The 20,265-nt window shown below is 47.5% G+C and overlaps 3 protein-coding genes across 4 annotated transcripts; 1 reads left to right on the top strand and 2 right to left on the bottom strand.

The window, feature by feature from the left end:
• Positions 1–2,514: 2,514 nt before the first annotated feature.
• LOC131888609 (transcriptional regulator ATRX-like) lies at positions 2,515–12,361 on the top strand. Of its 2 annotated transcripts, none has more exons than XM_059237507.1 (14): positions 2,515–3,066; positions 4,167–7,796; positions 7,890–8,060; positions 8,143–8,295; positions 8,372–8,530; positions 8,603–9,098; positions 9,394–9,753; positions 9,846–10,020; positions 10,114–10,283; positions 10,352–10,665; positions 10,747–10,892; positions 10,973–11,159; positions 11,227–11,607; positions 11,860–12,361. In XM_059237507.1, the coding sequence occupies exons 1-14, from the start codon at positions 2,833–2,835 to the stop codon at positions 12,256–12,258; spliced, it is 6,975 nt and encodes a 2,324-aa protein (XP_059093490.1). In that variant the 5' UTR covers positions 2,515–2,832; the 3' UTR covers positions 12,259–12,361. The 2 variants fall into 2 exon arrangements, with proteins under 2 accessions (XP_059093490.1, XP_059093491.1); XM_059237508.1 differs by lacking the exon at positions 2,515–3,066 and adding an exon at positions 3,268–3,324.
• Positions 12,362–12,490: 129 nt separating this feature from the next.
• On the bottom strand, positions 12,491–15,783 carry LOC131888611 (zinc finger protein 227-like; the record flags this gene model as incomplete). Its single annotated transcript, XM_059237511.1, is given in 4 exon segments — positions 12,491–12,861; positions 13,280–13,667; positions 14,147–14,428; positions 14,601–15,783. Coding segments are annotated over 4 exon segments (2,130 nt in total). The 3' UTR covers positions 12,491–12,568.
• LOC131888615 (uncharacterized) lies at positions 15,643–16,906 on the bottom strand. Its single transcript, XM_059237516.1, has 2 exons — positions 16,524–16,906; positions 15,643–16,111 (listed from the first exon to the last, which is right to left on the bottom strand). The coding sequence occupies exons 1-2, from the start codon at positions 16,677–16,679 to the stop codon at positions 15,875–15,877; spliced, it is 393 nt and encodes a 130-aa protein (XP_059093499.1). The 5' UTR covers positions 16,680–16,906; the 3' UTR covers positions 15,643–15,874.
• Positions 16,907–20,265: the final 3,359 nt, after the last annotated feature.

Here is a 20,265-nt window from a genome sequence, read left to right as displayed (position 1 = left end):
ACTGACCTCTAGCGGGCAATATTTTTTTTTAAACTCTTTATTGCGAGATATTTCTCATTGGATCATAGGTCTTTTACAATGTTTACAATGTTTACAGTATATACATCTATTTCGCCCCATTCTGGGTTCTGGGGCCACCATTCGAGGCGATGATCCACTAGAAAGGGGGGGGGGGAGACCTGGGAATCGAAACCCATGAACCCGAGTTTAACTCGGTCACGCGTTAACCAACTGCGCTAGAACCATATCCCAATATAGACAATTAAAAGTTACGATTTCGTCCATGGCCTTCTCAAAATGATGCTTCTCTTTTTTGAGTTTGTCCTGGACAGTTTTCATTTTGAGACTTCATCACATGGTCCAATTTCAGTGTGATTAATTCTCGTTTTTTTTTTCATTATTTTTGAATGTGATTCTAGTAACTACGTTGTTTATACATTATCATCTCAAATAACCATGGTTACCATAACCATATCAGCCTCAAGAAAAAAAATCCACCTTCAAGGTCAATCGATCAGCCGCCAGAGGCGTCATAGACGGTATAATCCTCAATCGAATTTTAGCCAGTTTAGTTCGGCTTTTAACCCGGTCGGACCGGGCCGATTCCAAGCCAAAGTGAAAGGCAGAAGCTTTCAGGGACGCCACTGACTCGACTGCTCACAAATAGCTCTTCCCTTTCTTGGCCTAACAATCGCTTTTTGCACAGCAAAACCTTTGCAGCCTACTAGTTTATATTATTGTTGCTTGATCATTTATCATCATAATCCATTAGAGAGCCCCCTATTCATCTCAAATCCTTCCTCGAATTCATGTCTATCCTGAGTTCAAGAAAGTCAGGTCCTCAATGTTTTTTTGCCCAATTCTCAAGCAGCCGTCCAGCCTTTCGGCCTATCAAGGCTTACCGGCTGTACAGAATTTTCTTCTCCTGTTCAAGAATGATAGGAATGATAGTCAGTCGTCGACAGTGCCTCCATATCTGGCGGTTTCGAACAAATTTTGCGCCTTCAAGCCTATAGGGCTAGTCAAGTAAACGCGTTCATGCACAACTGACGTTATTCCATGGAGTAAAATCAAAGACAACATGCCCAGCCAAATTGCACTGTGCATTCATTGAATTTTGACATTTTTTCCATTTTACATGCTTGTCTAGGCAATTAGCATTGTGGTATTGAGCCAATTTGATAGTGTATTCACTGATTAACACCAAACATGCTCATTTAGTAGGGTTTTGTAACACAACTCGCTCAAAATCACTCGATTATTGAAAATTCAATGGGCAAATGGTGCGAGTTAACTGTGATGTTTGTCTTAGTTCTCTCCTCCCCAAATGCCCAAAATCAGGGTGTTGGGCCACATTTTTCCTTCAATTTTCTTTACTTGACATCCCCAATAAGGCCGCCCTCAATTGCCTTGACCAGCTTCAACCCTGCCCATGCTACTCAAGCCTAAAACAACCGCAGTTTGATGGTGGCAATGAAGAATGATCTTTAAAGGTTAGGTGTTCCATGTTTTACTTATCCTGGGGAGATAAAATAATGTCCCAAGATGGTTTGGGCGCTCTTAGGTGGCTTGGACTATCTTGAGCCATTACATATATATATTTTTTCCTTTTTTTTTGCCGCAACCATGGCCTTAATGGAAGGTGTCATAGCTTTGAATCAAAGAATAAACTCTTTGGCACATGAATCATTCAAAAAATATCAATTACTTGTCCATGAGCCGAATATCTGCTTTTTAAAATTATGTCATTAAATCCACTGGCCGACTCCCCTGTGGCTCAATCTATTGCAGCAACCAAGCCAGGCTGACTCTGATAATCAGATTTGTCGATTTAACACGTTTATTGTACCTGACGCTCATAATTTTTGCAAGCAAGTAATGTATACTTTTTGGGAAGAAAAATGTGCCAAAGAGTTTATCTTTTGATTAAAAACAATTGCATTCGTGGGGAGTGCTAAAACAGGGAAAAAATACCTGTAATGTGCACATTTCATCTCCCTGCGGTGAGAAAAAAAAAGGAATCACCAAACCTTTCAAAATCGTATCTCATTAACTTATTCATTAACAGACATATTAGTTGAAGAACATGACTGATTTCGATTAGATATATTACCCTCAGCTGCTGTCGGGTTATTTGTATGAGTTGATCTCATCACATCTCATCGGGAATCACATGGGCTCATGGACTCCGGTGATCTCACTCTGGGATTTTGCCCATAGATCCGGTTGGGTGTGATTGGAACGCCATTTCTCAATGGGTTTAATTGGTGGTCGAGTCAAATCAATCCTCATTTGATGGGCACTGGCGCTGAGAATGGCGCTATCATGAGACGGGGATTCAAATCCGGCGCTCTTTCCGGCGCTTTTCTCGTTCATCCATCTGGAGTCCCTGGTTCCCTGGTCGACGACTGGAAGGCCAGTGAGTGTTGTGTCAATTGGCAGCAGTAGTGGTAGGGCTAACTTGCCAGCTTAGTCTCAGAGAGGATTTGGTGCAGTGTTGGTGGAGCCGAGTGCCGTGTGACGAGTGCCGAGTGCGGGATCGAAAAGGGCCTGGTGTAAAAAACCGGAGAAAAAACGGTCTGGCTGGTCTGACGGGCGAGGGATTGATTCTGCTACCCACCAAGGCTCTGCGTCTAGCTCGTGGGCCGTGATTGTCCTCCGTCTGATCCTCGTCCTCCCTCGGGACTGAATCTGGGTTGGTGGCCCGCCCACCTGGCTCGTGCCCCACTCCCGAACCCGATCATTGGCCGGGTGAGACCGAGACCCACCCGGTGGCCTGCTTCGATCCCGTGGCTGGGTAAGTGTGGATAGGTGCTGGGGAGGGGGAAGGGTATGCGAGCTCCATCGACCCGGGGGGCGGTGCCGCACGTGACGGATGAACAAATTCTAGTCAGCTTGAGTCCGGCCGAGCGGGCCAGTCTGGCTGAGCGCGTGCTGGCCCGCATTCAAGGCCGAGTGGTGGCCGCCCGCCCGTGCCCCCAGTGCCGACAACCGCTGCTGCTACCCGCACGCCGCCCGGACCCGGACCATGACCGTGAAGACCCGCCTGACGACGCTAATCTAGGGGTGGGTGCGGCCGAGACTTGACTCGGACAGGGGCGGGATCAGATATGTGCTCACCCAATACGAGAACCCGCTTTTATGCTCAGCCGGGTTTAGGCCCTGTACGTTTCTGTATTAGGTCGAAGATGTCGCGACATCCATCGAACTGAGACACCCCCTGGGCGTCCCTTTCGGCCCAATTCAAATCCCATCGGGGTTGAGGGGACCCAAGGAGACAGGATGGCCTTGTGTCGAGGACATGGTGTTGTCCCCAGGTGTCTCGTAAGCCTTAGCAGGCCTTCTATCAATTGTCAGGAATACTGGGTGTCCGGGGGGGCCACTAGACTAGTAGACAGAACTAGTGACCACGGAGGGATTGGAGCCCTGATTTCCCCACGTCGGATGACCAAAATTGATCCATGTTTTAAAATGGCTGGACTGAACTTTTCCGCTTGTGAACTCTATGCCATGAAAGTATGAAATGGCCAGAATGTGAAGTCGAAGCTCGACTGAACCATCCTGGTCGGCCTGGATGAAATTTTGGTGCTTGGTTAATGCAGGGAAAGGTCACTTCAATCTTAAAACTTTTCGTTGTCAATGGCCGAAGAACGAAATGGCATCCAGATTATCAATAGGATTCTCCGAATCGCGTTACCCAACGCTTCATTTGGGAATAAGCTTGTGGTGAACCAAGTTTGAAAACCTTTTTTTTTTTTCTTCTTTTTTTTGGGGGGGACCAAAGTCCGAGTCATTATAATTTTTCACATTTTGATAGACTACTTGTAAGTTTGCGTTATTTGCATGCCATTGCTCTAGAAAAAAACAAAGTTGAAACAGAGCCATTGCCGATCTCTTCTCAAGTAACAAAATTTGTCCGAGTATTGCCATTTGGATCGTCAGGGTCGTCAGCTTAGTTAAAAACAAAAATAGAAGAATGATTTTGCCTTCATTGATCCCTAACATGACTGCTCATTCCTTTGCAAGTCCATCATCCATGGTCTTGTGCTGCTAGTATATGGCCTATAGTCTTGATCAAGCCCAAGCACAATCAAAAGTACCTCACCTCATCACTTTACTTGTACCCGAGACCTGGTTTTGATTCCCGTCCTTCTGGGATTTTGCAGGTTACCAACGCCATTGGTGAGCTCTCAGAAAACGAAAACTCTCCAACCAACAATTCCCCCGAGTGTCCCAGCCCTCTTGTGCAGTACAATAGGTCTTCTCGGGCGCCGAATTCCAGCCCAACCTCCAACGAAAGATCCGTGGACGATTCGCTTCCACCAGCCACCGATTCTGAATCGCGTGTGCCCGTCAAATCTGCGGGTTTGGTAGAGCACACCCCACCCACTCGACGCTGTACCCGTCCTCCTCGTCAGGATGGGGACTCATCGCTAGTCGCGAAATCGAACCGTCACTCCGCGGAAGTGGGCGTGGTGATCCCAAGCCCCGCCCGGGCCGACGCTTCATCAACGTGCTCAGAGCCGGAACAAGCCGCCGGGCTTCTGAGTCAGGATTCCGAGCCAAAGAAACCAGCATCGACTTCCACACCATTGAAAACAGTTGTCAGAGAGGACCCGAGTTGTGACTCGAACGGCAGTCAGAGTGCATTTTCCGATTCACAAGACGCGCCCATCAGGAGGTCCGGAAACGAATTCAGGCCTGAGAAGACTCAAATTGATGTTTCCGACTTGGAGGATCAATCCACGTTTCAAGCCAGCCCTGCTGAGGATCTCAATCCCTCGATCAATGGTCAGAGTGCTCCGTCCTTGAGGACCAGCCAGAAGCCCCTTGAGGATTCCGATGAAGATGAAACTGAAGCAGCTACATTGACAAGGAAGCAAATCAAGAGAAAGGCCAAAAAATCGCCACAGCTATCCAGTTCCGAAGGTGAACATTCTCCACTCAAGACCCGTCAAGCCAAGAAAAAGGCCAAGACATTGCTTCAAGCATCCAGTTCTGAAGACGAAGAATCTCCTTTGGAGGCCAATCCAGTCAAAAAGAGAGTTAAAAAGTTGCTGCAGGCTTCCAATGGTGATGATGATGATGAATCTCCGGTAAAAGTGAAAAAACTAAAGGCTAAGAAACCGCCTCATGAATCCACTGCAGAAGATGAGGATTCGCCTCTGAAGACAGATCAAGTAAAGAGGAAGGCCAAGAGAGCGCTTCTTCAGGAATCGAGTTCAGAAGAGGAAGCTTCCACCCTAAAAGTGAATCAAGACCGAGGGAAAAATTCCAAGAAATCACCTGAGGACTCCGATGCCAATCAAGAAGATTCAGCCTTGAAAGGCAATCAATTGAAAGATAAAGCCAACACGTCTGTACCTGATTCCAGCCCGGATAAGGATTCTCCATTGAAGATCAATCGAACCAGAGCACAGTCCACCAAATTATTTCAAACCTCAAGCTCTGACAATGAAACTCCTGCTGGGGAATTGAAGCCCGCCCGGACCAAGAAAAAGGTAACTAAAAAGACCAACGACGATTCTAGTGCGGCTGAAGATGGACATGAAGGTCCTCAACTGAATGCTAATCAGACTCAAGAAAAGGACAAGGAACCCCTTGATGACCCCGAGGCTGAAAACGTTGAGGATTCTCTCTCGAACTCAAGTCCAAAACGAAAGGACAATAATAAAGCCAAGAAATCGTCAGAAGAGTCCAGTGTGGAAAGCAATGAAGACTCACCGTTGAAGGTCACCCCAACCAAGAAAAAGGCCAAGAAATCCGCACGAGAGTTGTGTTCAGATGATGAAAATGGTGTAGCTGAGACAAGCCTCAAAAAGGAAAAAGCCACGAAAGACATCACTGAAGACTCAAACAGTTCCAAAGTTAAGGCCACTAAGGCTAAGAAAAGGGCCAACAAGATACTGCTTCATGACTCAAGTGACTCTGAGGAAGATTCTCCATTGAAAGCCAAGCAAGACCAGGACGAGCAAAAAAGATCTCTGAAAAATTTAAGCCCAGAACGAGTTGAAAACTCACCCACGAAGGCCAATAAAGTCAGTGCTTGTGATCAAGACAATCTGTCTATTCAAGCCAAAAAAGGTGTTCTTGAATCAAGCTCCTCGGACGAGACTAACGATTCACCTGTAAAACAAACCGAGGAATCCTCTCCTTCAAGTCCATCCAAGCTAAGCTCAGACTCGAGCCCTAAAGAACTCGATGAACGCTCCTCTTCTTTGGTCGACAATGGTCCAAGTATTGTCCCTTCAGACCTTTCGTCTTCTGAAGGATCTCCGCTAAAAAACACAACCAACCAGTCCTCACCCTCCGTTGACCAGGTTAAAAAGGCCGTGCTTGATTCCAGTAGTTCTGACAAAGAGTCAAATATCGCCGCTCAATCCGCCAAAAAGGTCGTTCTTCAAGATTCAAGTTCTTCTGATGGTGAAGGCTCCCGCGCCAAAGGTTCCCTCTCCACCCCTGAAGAACGCCAGACATCCGGAGAGAGCAGTATACCAAAAGCCGAAGAAGATCTCGAGACCAAAGCCAAGGAAGGTGCTCTTCAGGATTCGAGTGACGCTGACAACGACAGTCCAGCTCGAATCAAGGCCCAAAAAGCCGTCCTTGACTCGAGTGACTCCGATCCTGAGAAATCTCTCTCTGTTCAGGCCTCAGAAGACAGTGATTCACGCTTGGTCAGACGGAAAGCAGGGAATCTGGAAAGGGCCAAGCTCTCAAAAGAAGAGCGTCTGAAACGCCGAACTCGGTTTTTGATTCGGAAAATCACCGTGGACACCGACTCGAAGCTCAACGGAAAGGCCTCCGTGAAGCTTGATACGCTCTCAATTGCCGTTCTCCAGGATTTGGAGGAAGTGCGACGAGTCCACGTCAAAGATTACCCGCAGCTTCGGAAGCTCTGTCGTACCCGCAAGCCCAAAGCGGATCCAAATATCGACAGGCTTTGCGATCTTTCCAATTTAGAGGCTACATCCGGTCTGAAATCCAAGAAAAGCGCGTCAAAGCTGCCTAAAGGAGACAACATCGACGAGGACGACCAATCTTCATGCCAAATATCTCCTTCCAAACGGAAACGGGATCGACGTCGTGAGAAGGAGAAGAAACTCCATTTGTTGGACGTGAGCTCAGCGGAAGAGGCTCACAATTCTGACTCTGACTTGGACAAGGCTGTCGAGCCTAAAAAAAGTACAGATCCGTTGAAGTCGAAATCCACCCGTTTTGACGGACTGAAAAGCCGGAACGATCTGGCCAAAGCAGCCATCCTGGATTCAACCAGTGGCTCCGATAACAACGGCAAGGCCAAGATGAACGGCCAAGGAGATTCTCACGAATCGTCGTCGGACGACCTGAAGGTGAAAAACGGTCAGAACGGAGACAAGAAATCCGTGCAGAAAAAGGGTTCCAGTAGCATAAGTAGTAATAGTGTAAGTGGTGATGGAAAGCGCAAGAGAACCGAACGGAAGGATCCGAATTACATGCGCATGAAATTGAGTGAAACTGATTCCAGTGAGGCGGAAGAAAAAGCCAAGACCCGACGGTTGAAGAAGGAACAGAAGGCCAAGGACGAGGGTGACATTGACAGTGGCAGTGGCAGTGGCAGTGACATCAAAGGCTCCGATCATGATGAGGAAGCTAACAACTCATCAGATGAATCGGCGGAATTTGGCAATTGGAAGAAGAACAACAAGAAGAAGAGAAACAAGAATCGCATCCAAGATTCGGATCATGACGTGAATGCGTCCGATTTTGAGGCGGATGACTTGGACGCCGATTCGGCTGATTCAGACTCGGAAATTGAGGTAATGTATGCCAGCTCTTCTTGGACAGGGCTTATGAGGTCGGTTCTTGATCAAGACAGACGGGAATTGTACGCATGTTTGGATAATATTTAGGTGCACAAGAAGAAAGGCCCAGGGAAGAAGCGGAAAAAGCGCAATGGTAACGATTCTTCGGATGTTTTGTCCAATGATGGCGATGACGACGATGAGGATGAGGCTCGACCGAAGAAGAAACGAAAACGTATCAAGAAGAACTCTTCGTCGGACGAGGAGGGAGACTCAGACGTGAGTTCAACTCTTGGTTTAATCGCTAGCAAGTGGGCCTGATTCATAAGCCTCCCTTTTTCAATTTCTCCCCTTTGATCAGGCGGATTCTCCAAACAAAGGCGGACGTAAGGACATCCGGAAAATCATTAGCGAAAAGAAATTGTCACAATCTACAAAAACCGCCGCGGCCGACGAGAAAGATCGCCGAAAGCGAATGGAAGAAAGACAACAGCTCTACAATAAGACTTTCGAGGTGAGATTGGGTATTTCCTGTCCTGGGCAGATCCTGATCAGATGACAATCGTCGACCCATTATTCATTGTACGCAGATCAAAGAAGGTGAAACCCAAGAGGAGCTACCCCTCGATTTCAACGAAGAAACCAAAGAGGTCCTGGTGGATGTGCCCACGACCTTAGTGAAGAAGCTCAAACCCCACCAGGTCAACGGCGTCAAGTTCATGTGGGACGCAGTATTCGAGTCCAAAAAGGTAAGACACGCCTCGCCCGCCACTCTTATCCCCCTAGACTGCCCATGGGGTAAGACCTCGAATCTCTTGTAGATGGTCGAAGAAGGCAAAGTGCCCGGGGGTGCCATCCTGGCCCACTGTATGGGTTTGGGCAAGACCCTGCAGACCATCACCCTCGTGAGCACGGTTCATGAGAAGTTCCCGGGGCGCGTGAGCCGCACACTCGTGCTCTGTCCCGTGAATACGGTCAAGAACTGGGAGGATGAGTTCGCCAAGTGGCTCAAGGGTGACCTCGAGATGGACGTGTACGAGATGAGCAAAGAGAAGGACAACTGGGGACGCTCGGATCGGCTCAAGGTGTGGCACCAAGAGGGCGGTGTGCTCATCATGGGCTACGACATGTTCCGCAACCTGACCAATGAGGCCAAGAAGTACAATCGCAAGCAGCGGGACATCTTTCAGAAGTCGTTGTGTGATCCTGGGCCGGACTTGGTTGTGTGTGATGAGGGTCACGTGTTGAAGAATCTCAAATCCGCCCTGAACAAGGCCATGAACAAGATCAAGACCAAGCGGCGGATCCTTCTCACGGGTAAGTGTGGTCTTCCTTTGGAAATCAGTCAACTCATCATTCAACTCATATGAAAGTGTGTATTACTTTTTAAAAAGTGATGTCGAGCTTGTTGACATTTTGTTCCCAATGAGGTGAAAGAAGAAAAGGAAACATTTCTGACGTGGATGTATTGAGTTCCATTTCTATTTCTCATGTTTACAACATCAGTTAATACGTTCATCATTGAGTTACAGCTTCACAGCTTCAGTTTCGGATACATCTAGATTCCGGTAGAATGACAATAAACGTATTGAAACAAGCTGTCAATTTCCAGGAACGCCTCTGCAAAATAACTTGAGCGAGTATTTCGCCATGGTCAACTTTGTCAAACCCCAACTGTTGGGCACGTTCAACGAGTTCAAGAACCGCTTCGTGAATCCCATTCAGAACGGTCAGCACTCGGATTCCACGGATCGCGATGTGCGCGTCATGAAGAAGCGCTCGTTCATCCTCAGTGATCTTCTCAAAGGCTGCATGCAGAGACTCGACTACAACGTACTCGTGCCCTATCTCCAACCCAAGCACGAATTCGTCCTCTGCATCTGCCTCACGGACTTCCAAAAGAAGCTCTACTCCTATTACCTCGAGAACTTTGCTCGCGCCGGACAAATCGGGTCCGACGGAAAACTCGAGGGTAAGATCAGTCGGCCAAGTGGCTTTGTGTCTTCGTATGGCCCACCGCACACCAACTAATAACAAAGAGACCTATTCCGTCTGGCTTCTTAGGTGGGAAAAAGGGCGGTCTCTTTTACGACGTTCAAAATCTCTCCCGCGTCTGGAATCATCCGCACATTCTGGCCATGGCCAAGAGCCGCGCCGATCTGAAGGCCATGGACGAGTCTGACGACAACATGGACGACGCAGATGAAACGGGCAATCTCCAAGGGTTCATTGACGACGAGTAAGGGGCAAATCACATCCAACCACTTGTTAAGGCAGAGCTTTGAAATGAGCTCGGTGTATCCTCTTCTTCTTCTTCTTCTTCTTCCAACAGCGAGGCGAGTGAGACCCCGAACACCAGTGAGGATGACGCCCGCACCAGTAGTGAGGACGAGATCCGCATCGAGCGTGAGGTGGTCAAGAAAGTCACCCGCAGTCAGCAGGACTCCGATATCGTGAAAGGGCTGGATGAGGCCAAGTCAGAGGCTCTGGCCAGTGAGAAAGGTGACCAACACTTGTTTAAGACAGCGTTAGAAATGCGATGACATTCATGGGTTCTGATCTGGTTCCAGGCTGGTGGGGTCAATTCCTGAGCGAGGACAACGAACTAGACCGGCTCGAAAACGGCTCCAAGATGTTGATCCTCATGGACATCCTGAAGGAATGCGAGATGCTCGGCGACAAGGTCCTTGTGTTCAGTCAGTCCCTGCTCTCGCTCGATCTGATTGAGGACTTCTTGGCCAGAGCCGGTCAAAATACCGCCACCGCCGAAGATTCCACACTCATGTCCTATTTGGGCACTTGGGTCCACGGCAAGGACTACTTTCGTATGGACGGTTCCACTCCGCCGGATACCCGAAAGAGATGGTGCAACTACTTCAACAAAGTACGAGATCGACCTTGATTTTCGGAAATGAACCGGAAGCGATTGAATTTCGTTTCATTTCCTTCGTTTCTCTTTTTCCAGACCACCAACCATCGCATGCGATTATTTTTGATCTCGACCAAGGCCGGAGGACTGGGCATCAATCTGGTGGCGGCCAATCGAGTCATCATCTTTGATGCCTCGTGGAATCCCGCTCACGACGTTCAATCCATCTTTCGAGTCTATCGGTAACCACTCAATATTAAGACGATTGTCTTCGAGTCAATCCACGCTAATAATTGGTCACGTGTCCGATCTTGTGATGCAGCTTTGGTCAAACCAAGCCCGTGTACATCTACCGATTCCTGGCCAAGGGCACCATGGAGGAGAAGATCTACGATCGCCAAGTGACGAAGCAATCCCTGTCCGCACGAGTGGTGGATGAGCATCAGATTGAGCGGCATTTTTCCGTGAATGAGCTGGCCACTCTCTACGAATTCCAAGACGAACCTATTGTAAGGGCGTTGGGTCTGAAAAGATCGGCTGATTTTCCGGGTCATAACTTGTGATTGATTCCTGTAGGAGAGCCGCCCGGTCCCCAAGGTTCCCAAAGACCGCCTTCTAGCCGAGTTACTCACGAAGCACGATAAGCTCATTTGGAAGTATCACGACCACGATTCATTGTTGGAGAATCAGGTGGACGAGAATCTGACGGAAGAGGAGCGGAAGGCGGCTTGGGAGGAGTTCGAGAACGAGAAGAAGGGCCTGGTGACCGGCGTGGATCCGGCCGTTCAGGCCCTTTTGGCCCAAAGCATCAATCCGCAAGCTATTCAGCAACAATATCGCCTACAGTATCCCCATCTCTCCGAGGAACAGATCATTCAAGCCACTCGAGCTCTGATCATGCAAATGCAGAGCGGAATCCACCGGAGACCCGCCTACGACAAGAGCCATTACCAACAGGTGAGCGATCATCATCACTAATATATAGAGGGAGGTGGAATTTGGTGGAATGAATGGTAGTGGAGTTCAAAAGAGTTGTACAGTTTGTTTGCCTAAAGTTTAGTACCATGTCAGGATGGTAACCAGATGAAATGGAATTTGAGGCAAATGATAGAAATGGGCCCAATTGAAAAAGAGCGTTTTCTTCAACGTGTTCACATGAATTTACCGATTTTACCCCATCATTCTTAAAATGTGTGTTTCTGTTCCCAGGAAATGGCTCGGGCCCGACAGCAAGAGAAGGCGTTGTATCCGGGAATGTACCGTAAGACGGACAAGTTCACGGGCAACCTTCAAAACGCCCCCAACACGGAGGCGTGGCACGCCCAAGTCATGCAGCAGCAGCGTCAGTACAGCCAGATGCAGCAAATGCAGCAACAAATCCAACAGAGTCGTCTGCAGCAGATGCAGATGCTCCAAGCTCAACTTAGCCAGATCAACGGCCCCCAAGGCCAACTCCAACCCCAGGCACTCACCCAAGATCAGGAGCCCGAAGAGATCGTCCTGGACGGAGCGCCCGTGATGGGCGAGCCGGTTGTGGTATCCCCGCCTCGCCCTTCCACGAGTAGGCGTGGCCGTCCCCGCCTAGACCCCGACTCGGATCTCTATTAACCTCCGTAGCTCCGTCTGTGTACGAAAATTGATCGTCTGTCTGTCTGTCTGTCTTATCTCGTTTTGGAGTTGGGTTGGTGCACCCTTTTCCCCCGTTGCCCCCGTTTTCCCCCTGTCCAATGACATGAATTCATTATCATCTTCAAATTAGACCCTTCGTTTGATATCTCTATATTATGTTCTAACTTGAATTCACCGATATTTGAAGACGAAAGAAACACACTCCGATATATTGAAGCTGGTTCGCAGAGCTGTATTATTTTTTCATTCTAGCATGGGTGAGAGAGTGAAGCTAATCAAAAATCATCAATCACAAGTGTTCAATGGACTTTTCGGTGCCTTGGACCGAGGATTCGTTGAAAAGACCCATGATGTCCATGGCAATGGATTCGGTCTCGGTGAGCTCTTGGGAGTGCACAGTATGATGCAAGGGAAACGTTTGATGGGACTGATTCGAATGCTGGAACACCACGGTCTGCTGATTCAGATTCGGACCCGTCTCAGCTTCGGAAGGAGTGGTTAACTCGTTAGTACCAAGTCCGGATTCTATTGGGGTGGTCTTCAATGGGGTTGGATCTAGCATTGAATTCAGATGTCCGCCACCTGCAAATCAATGGACACCAAGGAAAACATGAAATATGTTACTATCATCAAAAATAGGGAAAATACGGATGAATGAGGAAATCAATTTTTAATAGAAGTTTGTTTAAACCAAAATGTTGAACAACCCGCTCATACAAAATGGCCAATTTTCTGCACAAATCGGCAATTTGATTTGCTCTGCGAGTACTTATTCGGTGTACGAGTATTTCAGAAAGAAATCGTTCTCAAAAATAAAATTACGTCATTAAATAGGTAGGAGTCACAAAAAGAAATACTGCAGCGTTACACTAACTCGATTGATGCCTGGGTCGGAATTACTTAACGTGAAGCATTTTCAAGTAAAATCTATCTAATCGCGGACTCTACAAAATCTATGATCATAAATCACTCTGCCGTTGGTTACGGTTTTTATCCCTACCTCCTCGAAATGAGTCATAGTTATTGTGTCGACCGATGGAAGGTATTGAAGAGACAGCGCCGGACACGGACGTCACGGCCGACGGGTTCAAGTTGGAGGAGGGCGTGAAATCGTTGGTGGCGCTCCCGCCGCCGCCCGTCATGTTGTAGTAGGTCAATTCGCCGTAGTCTCCACCTCCAATGACTTGAGCTAAAGACGTGACGCGATGCTGATGCGAGCTCTGGATGTATTGACCCGAGGGGATGTACACTTGAGGTCGGTGGTGAACAATGGGGGGCGTGACGGGTTGCATGATTTCCGGTTCGGGCGAGGGAGCGTCGGCAAAATCGATGTAACTCATGTGACCCCGGCGACCCTTGGGCGCGGTCACGATTTGGGTATGATCTCCCTGAAAGAGCGATTTCAGGGTGGGAAACCGAGGTTAACTCACTGATGGGATTTTTTTTTTCGTAGATCAGAGATGGGCATTGTTCTGTTCAACGCATATTCTCAGATCGAGATCGAGATTGAGTCGTGATGTTAAGCTTTCAATTTTCAGTTTGTTCAAAAGAGCACATGTTAACGGCTTACATGTTTGATTAAATGTTTGATTAACATGTTAGGCTTCATTGACAAACGTGTCAAATTATATCTAATTAGTTTCAAATACATCTACGAATTTTCAATCTTCACCAAAGGTACAATTAAATCTAATCATTTGTCTTTCCGCACGCTTATTAGCAATAATCCTGGTTCGTTATGTGTTGCATTGCTGGACGATGAAAATTGAAATAATACAAAAAATCTTCAAGTGATTTGGTCAACAATGCTCACCTTTGTCTATACTAGAGGGGTGTGCCAAATTTGCATCAATCATTGAACAAGTACCTTTCGCTTATGAGACTTTTGATGTTTCCGTAAAACTCCCAAGAGCCCAAAGCTCTTATCACAGGGCACGCATTTGTAGGGCTTTTGTCCCAAATGGGATCGGACGTGTTGCTTGTAGTTGGCACGATGAATGAAGCTTTTGGGGCAAAAACTGCATTGGAAAATGGCTTCGCCTCGATGGGAAAACAAATGGCGGTCCAAATCCTGCTTCGTGGCACACCTCTTGGGACACAAAATGCACCCAAATTGCTTGGTCGTCGAGTGGAATCGGTTCACATGGTCCTGAAAAAGGAATCAACTCTTTTTCATTCGTCCTCCTCATTTTCTTAGCTCTTTTTAGTTTTAAAAATGTTTTTGGCCATGTAAGTGAATAGTCCAAGCCAGATCCAATACACGTAATCAAATAAAATCAAATTATAAATGAAAACACAAAATGAAGCGCTTCCAACCTTACCTGGAGGTAAGTGGCCTTGAGGAAGGATTTATCGCAGTGTCCGCATCGATGCGGCAAAGGATTGGGCGAGGACTCGCTCAGATGAACGGACTTCTCGTGGACCCGTAATCCCTTGCGGGTGGAGCAAATCGTGGGACATTGAGCACACTTGAATTCCGGCTTCGGTCCATGGGACAGTTCATGTTTCCTCAATTCCGCAAGAGTGGGACACATCATGGGACAAATGGAACAGCCATGGACCTTCTTGACCTTGTTGCACACCAGATTCATGTGATGGTCCAAGCCTTTCTGGCTCTTCAGTCCCTTGCCACACGTGGAACAGAGAAAGGTCTTGAAATCCGGATGTCTTAACGCCATATGATCTTGGTAAGCGCCTTTAGTGGCGAACTCAATGGCGCACTCTTCGCAAGTCTTGCCCAACGTTTCCAGACTCGGCCCGAGGGCGTCATCGGGATCCTCGTCCGGGACATCGGGCACAAAATGGTCCATCTGATCCTCGTCGGGCGGCTCATCGCCTTTGGACGAGATGTGATGGCTCTTCTTCTCGTGATTCCTCATCTTGTACTTGTTGTTGAACCCTTTCCCACAAGTCTGACAACGAAACGGATACGTCTCCGAATGGATCAGACTGTGCATCTTGAGCTTGTACAAAACCGGGAACTCTTTGCCACACACGGGGCATTTCAAGTCCGAGGGGTCCAACTCCGAGGTGAGGATGCGTTTCTTCTTCTTCTTGAACCGTTCACGGGTCTCGATTTCCCGGCGGCGGGCCTTGGATTTGGTGAGATTCTCCTCCAGTTTGACGGTGAGCGCGTGATGAGGGTGTTCATCGGGCATGCGGAATCGTTGGATGGGAATGCGGGCAGCCCGGCAGAGGACTTCGATCTCCCGCCGATGGGACTCCGGGTGAGTACATTGGCCCGTGTAGAGAAGGCTGAGGAAGCTTTGGAGGGTGGAGGAGGTGAAATCGGTCAGGAGCATCTCGTGGCCATCCGGAGATTCCGCGAGGACCTGCCAGAAGAAACCCGAGGCGAGGGCCAACACAGCCTTGTGAACCCGGAAGCGTTGGCCCGAGCTCGAGACCAAAGCCAGGTCTTTGGTGAACTCGTCGGCATAAATCTGGGCCAACTTGTCTAAAATCGGAATGGCATGGAAGCTCTCACCCATGATGAATTGGCGTTTACTGTATGGCGGCGAAATAAGAGTGATACAAAAATAGCGATAAAAACGGTCGGTCGGGGTGACACGAATGGGTCGGCCCATGCATGGGCGGGTTAGTCTTTGAGAACGGTGTGGGCGATATCTTGGATGAGAGGCGCCAAATCTTGGGCCAATTGCCGGATGGCACCCAAACGAGCCTGCTGAGTGCCAATCAAGGTGAGGATGAGTCGATGCTGATAGAAGTGGACCACTTGAAAGTGCTCGAATTTGACGGCCATCAAGCGGTGGCGCCCTGGTCCAAGCGCTCGCATTGCTCCAAGGCCGTGCTGAAGCTCGACAAGTAAGCCATACTGCAAACCAAAGCCAAGCAGAAAAGGTCACTCAGGCACGCCCAAAGTGTGCCATGGGGCCGAGAAAGCAGGATCATTAGGAAACTAGCTTGGTTACTACGCTCCAACCACCAATTCACCAAGTAGTCCGTTTTCCTCGATCAACAAGGGGGCTACTAAAGACCGGAGACGAGTCCGCTTTGATCCGCTTTCAAGTCAGACTAAAAAGCCAGGGCTGATTGCTGGACTCGGGGAGAGACCGTCTCAAGGGACGATCTGATTCGGGCCCCCGCCTGGTTCCATGGGTTCCATGGGTTCCCAAAGGAACTTCACACCTCAGGCTAACTAACTAACAAACAAACTCTCCAGCCTGATCAGTGTCATTCATCCTCACAAAACGGGTGGGGTGGGTGTTTTCTGTGGTTCTACGTACCTGGCTACGACGTTCTCGACCTTGTTGGCCACCTTTTGCTCGGGCGGACTGACTCTGAGCACCAAGACGCCGTCCACGTCGCTCAAGGCCAAGCTGACCAAGCCCTGGACCGTGGACAACGCTGACGCAGCGGGCGACGCAGATCCTCAGCACCATCTCACTCCAGCTCAAGCCAACGACACGCCTCCGGTAGGCGGTAAAAAGTAATAAGCGGGTCAGCCGTGCACCAGACAACGCCTCCTCCGGCAATGAAATGAGGCCACGCAATCTGCTACTTGGCCGATCCAATTGGTCAGCCCCGAATCACTCACTCCACTGCTGGACCCTGGACACTGAGCACTGAGCACTGAGCAATGGATGGATGTCTGGTATACATCAGGGACATGGACTCCAGGGACTCCCCCCCTCTGTCTGAACCACTAGTCCATGGACGGGTAGGCTAGGGTTGCCGCCTCTATCATAGGGCATGGAATGCGGAAGTAGTGGAGACGAAGCTCTCGAAACCTCGCTAGAAGACGTTTCAGTTTTGCGTTACCTCCTAATCAAGCACTGGAACATGAAGATGGAATTCATTGAGCACATTCAACACTCTCTCAGCGGGAATGTATCTGATCAGCGAGGTAACGCATAGCTCTACCAAACCTCGCTGTTAGACGTTCGATCTTCGACCGAGCTTTCCACTCCACTACTGACGTACTCCATCCATAGGATGGTCAGTACTGATGTGGAGCAAGCACCGACAGGGCAAGTCGTCCAGTCCTTACCTGGCCCAAAAAGTAGGTACTGGCCCCAACTTGAGTTTGTACACAAACACAAAAATGGTGTGGCCCAACTTATGCCAGAAATTTTATACCCAGGCAAAATTCAATCAAGTTTTACAGTGCTAGCAGTAATGTGCACCAACAGTGACGCTGCCAGTGGCTTTGGTTTAATGCTCAGTTTTTTTCTGGCATCTGACTTTACCTACAAAACAAAATCCCCATTTTGCGGTTATCCTGACCTAACTGTAAGGGCCCTCTACTATAGTAATGGATCACTGCTTGGGTAAGCTTGGCCAAGTTCTAGTACTTGGCTTTGCTTGTAAACAAGTAGAACTTGGGTGTCTACTTGCCCTTTTCCCATCAGTAGTGGTGAGCAGTGATGATGACAATCAAATCAATAATCACAAGAGGTTATGAGGAGGGCTGGTAATTTACATTTTCAATGGCCTATGATATTCCTATTGGAATTTTTGAAGCCCGTTAGTTAGCCTTAAAAGGTAACCCTGTTTTTTGTTCCGTCAAACCAGGGTTGCTTTGGGCTGAACTTGAACTTTTTTGCGTCACAATGGACTAGGCTAGTGTATATCACTTTCATAGATAACTTCATATATAGATCGATCAAGGGCGCTGCAATCGCATGTTTTCGTCTCAGCTGTCGCTGGTGGAAAAAATGTTTCATTCGTAGTCAAGCTACTTAGGACACCTATGGTGCAAATTTGAATCGTTGACGGCTCGTCCAAATTCAGAGTAGAAACCCCTAATAAGACTCCATGTCAAATAATTGCTCTCGTCCAGCACGCTTCATAAAACGGTTTGAGTAAGTTGTCCGACTACATTTTTAAGAACGAAATTTTGAAGAGGTTAAAATGGGGCTCAAGTTAAAGTTTTCCTCCATGTGATGGAAACACTTAACTGAAACGCAAGGAACAAGCCTGGGTTCAGGCTGACCTCCAGAGGTGTCGGAATTACCTTGTTTATATAGGCGCAATCATGTTGCCCACATTCAAACACATTGTTGGGAGATTGAAACGAAATTCCGAATGCCTCATCATTGCGTTGCAATTTCGGATACATTTTGTTACACTTTCGAGATTTTCGAGATGCGTTGCTAAACAAAGGCAATCAATAGAGTACATGATTTGCTCTACTAATGTCCAAATCTTTTTTTGACATGTTACGTGTATTATGCCCTAAAAAGCATGTTTTTTATTATTCTACCACTCTTTCTACCTGCATTTTGTAAGATTCAACAGAAATTAAGATTAAAGAGGAATAACAAACGTTTCATGATAATATTCTTCTAAGAAGCAAGATTTAACGAAATATCTTTGTCCCATTTCCACCAGCGTCAGCTGACCTGAAAACATGCTCATGCGGTACAGCTCCTGTTAAATTAAGCATTCTAGTTATGGTTTTCTATGATCACTTTCTACGTTTTCTGCCAACTTTGATTTGAAATTTGATTTGATCCCATCACTAATGGTGAGTGACTGCCTGGCCTGGTCCTGCTTGTACAACTATCCCTTGGCCTGGAGTATGCCCTAGTTCAGGGCTGTGACGTATCATGAACGTCAACTCAATCGCACAACTATATCAAAATTAAGCCAGCCCAATACATTAAAGGGTACAGCATGATATATTTAGCCTTGGTCTGGTGATCAATGATCACCCAGATCACCCATTTATGGTTTGAAGCTTGTCATACAGTGAAGCATGGAGAGAACTTTACTTTTGATCCAGTTTGTTTGATTGAACTGAACTATGAAATATGTGATTCTAGGAACATGGGACTAGCTTCATTTCATATGAGGAAAAACACAATATGTTTACTGGATTCCCAAATCCTCATACTCAACTCAGCTTCCCTGTCCATATTCCAGTGGTTTAAACTCCATCATTAACCCCTGCCACATAGACAGGAAGATTGTAAGATCGAAAATCAGCATTAGCATCTTAACTTCTAGCTTGATCAAACCACTGGATTAATAAGGGCCCTTATTTGCAACGTCAGACAGCCCAAACAAAATGGGAAGACGCACAGTTGATTGCTAAATAAACCACTTGTGACGTGCCATGAAAGCAATTTCTTTTCCAGACATTATGTGACCCAGGACACTAATTGAACATAAGATTTTGAAATAGTTTGCCAAAACTAACACAAAGTCATTATAATTCAATAAAGATAAATCGGCCAAATCAGCCCTTAATTTGGTAGAGGCTGACTCTCAAAGCGCCCTCTGATGTGCAGAATGTAAACCATTTTTCATGCAGCGTCATGGGGCTATAGTTATGCTCTTTGCCAATGAGGTACCCCCGCATGGTTTCGTGAGCGCATATTTTGAGATGCCATTTGGTCCCAGTCGCATCTACTGCGAGTATTGGATAGTTTCGTGAACCCACATTTTGAAATGCGACTGGGTAAGATTAGTACTATGGCATTTCAAAATTTGCGTTCACAAGACCACGTGGGGGCACCCACAATGAATGATGGCCAATTACCAAAAGAGGGGACGTAACTTTGGATTTCATCATTTTATAACTGAAATCACGGGTGATCTGCCCCATGGGCCCCCAAAATGCAACGCATGGGGCCTTTTCCAAAATGTTCACTCTCAAATCTAGCCTCTCCATCCATATTCGAGTGGTTCTTGGCAGTCTGTAATTCATTCTAGCACTTTGGTTCGGAAGGGAGAGGAAAAAGATAAACAACCCTAGTTCAGGCTGACCAGGCTTTTTTCAGCCAGCAATGAAATGCTAGGTCGTACAAAATCGATGCTAAAATAATGCCAATTGGAATTAAAAGATGCTAGAACAATGCCACTTTTTAAAGAAAAGCTTATTAATCATGGTGCTCATAAAGGATTTCAGTTTCACAATTCAATTATATTTGGCACTCTTTGACAGGGTATGTTCAGGCACGGACTTCTAGAGATATGGACGGCAAACGGAAGCAAAAATATCCTATTTCGTAAACCGCTCAT

Source organism: Tigriopus californicus, chromosome 10, assembly GCF_007210705.1.
Source record: "Tigriopus californicus strain San Diego chromosome 10, Tcal_SD_v2.1, whole genome shotgun sequence".
Classification (NCBI taxonomy): Eukaryota; Metazoa; Arthropoda; class Copepoda; order Harpacticoida; family Harpacticidae; genus Tigriopus; species Tigriopus californicus.
The sequence above is the reverse complement of the archived record's forward strand: the minus strand, read 5'-3'. Positions and strand labels throughout refer to the sequence as shown.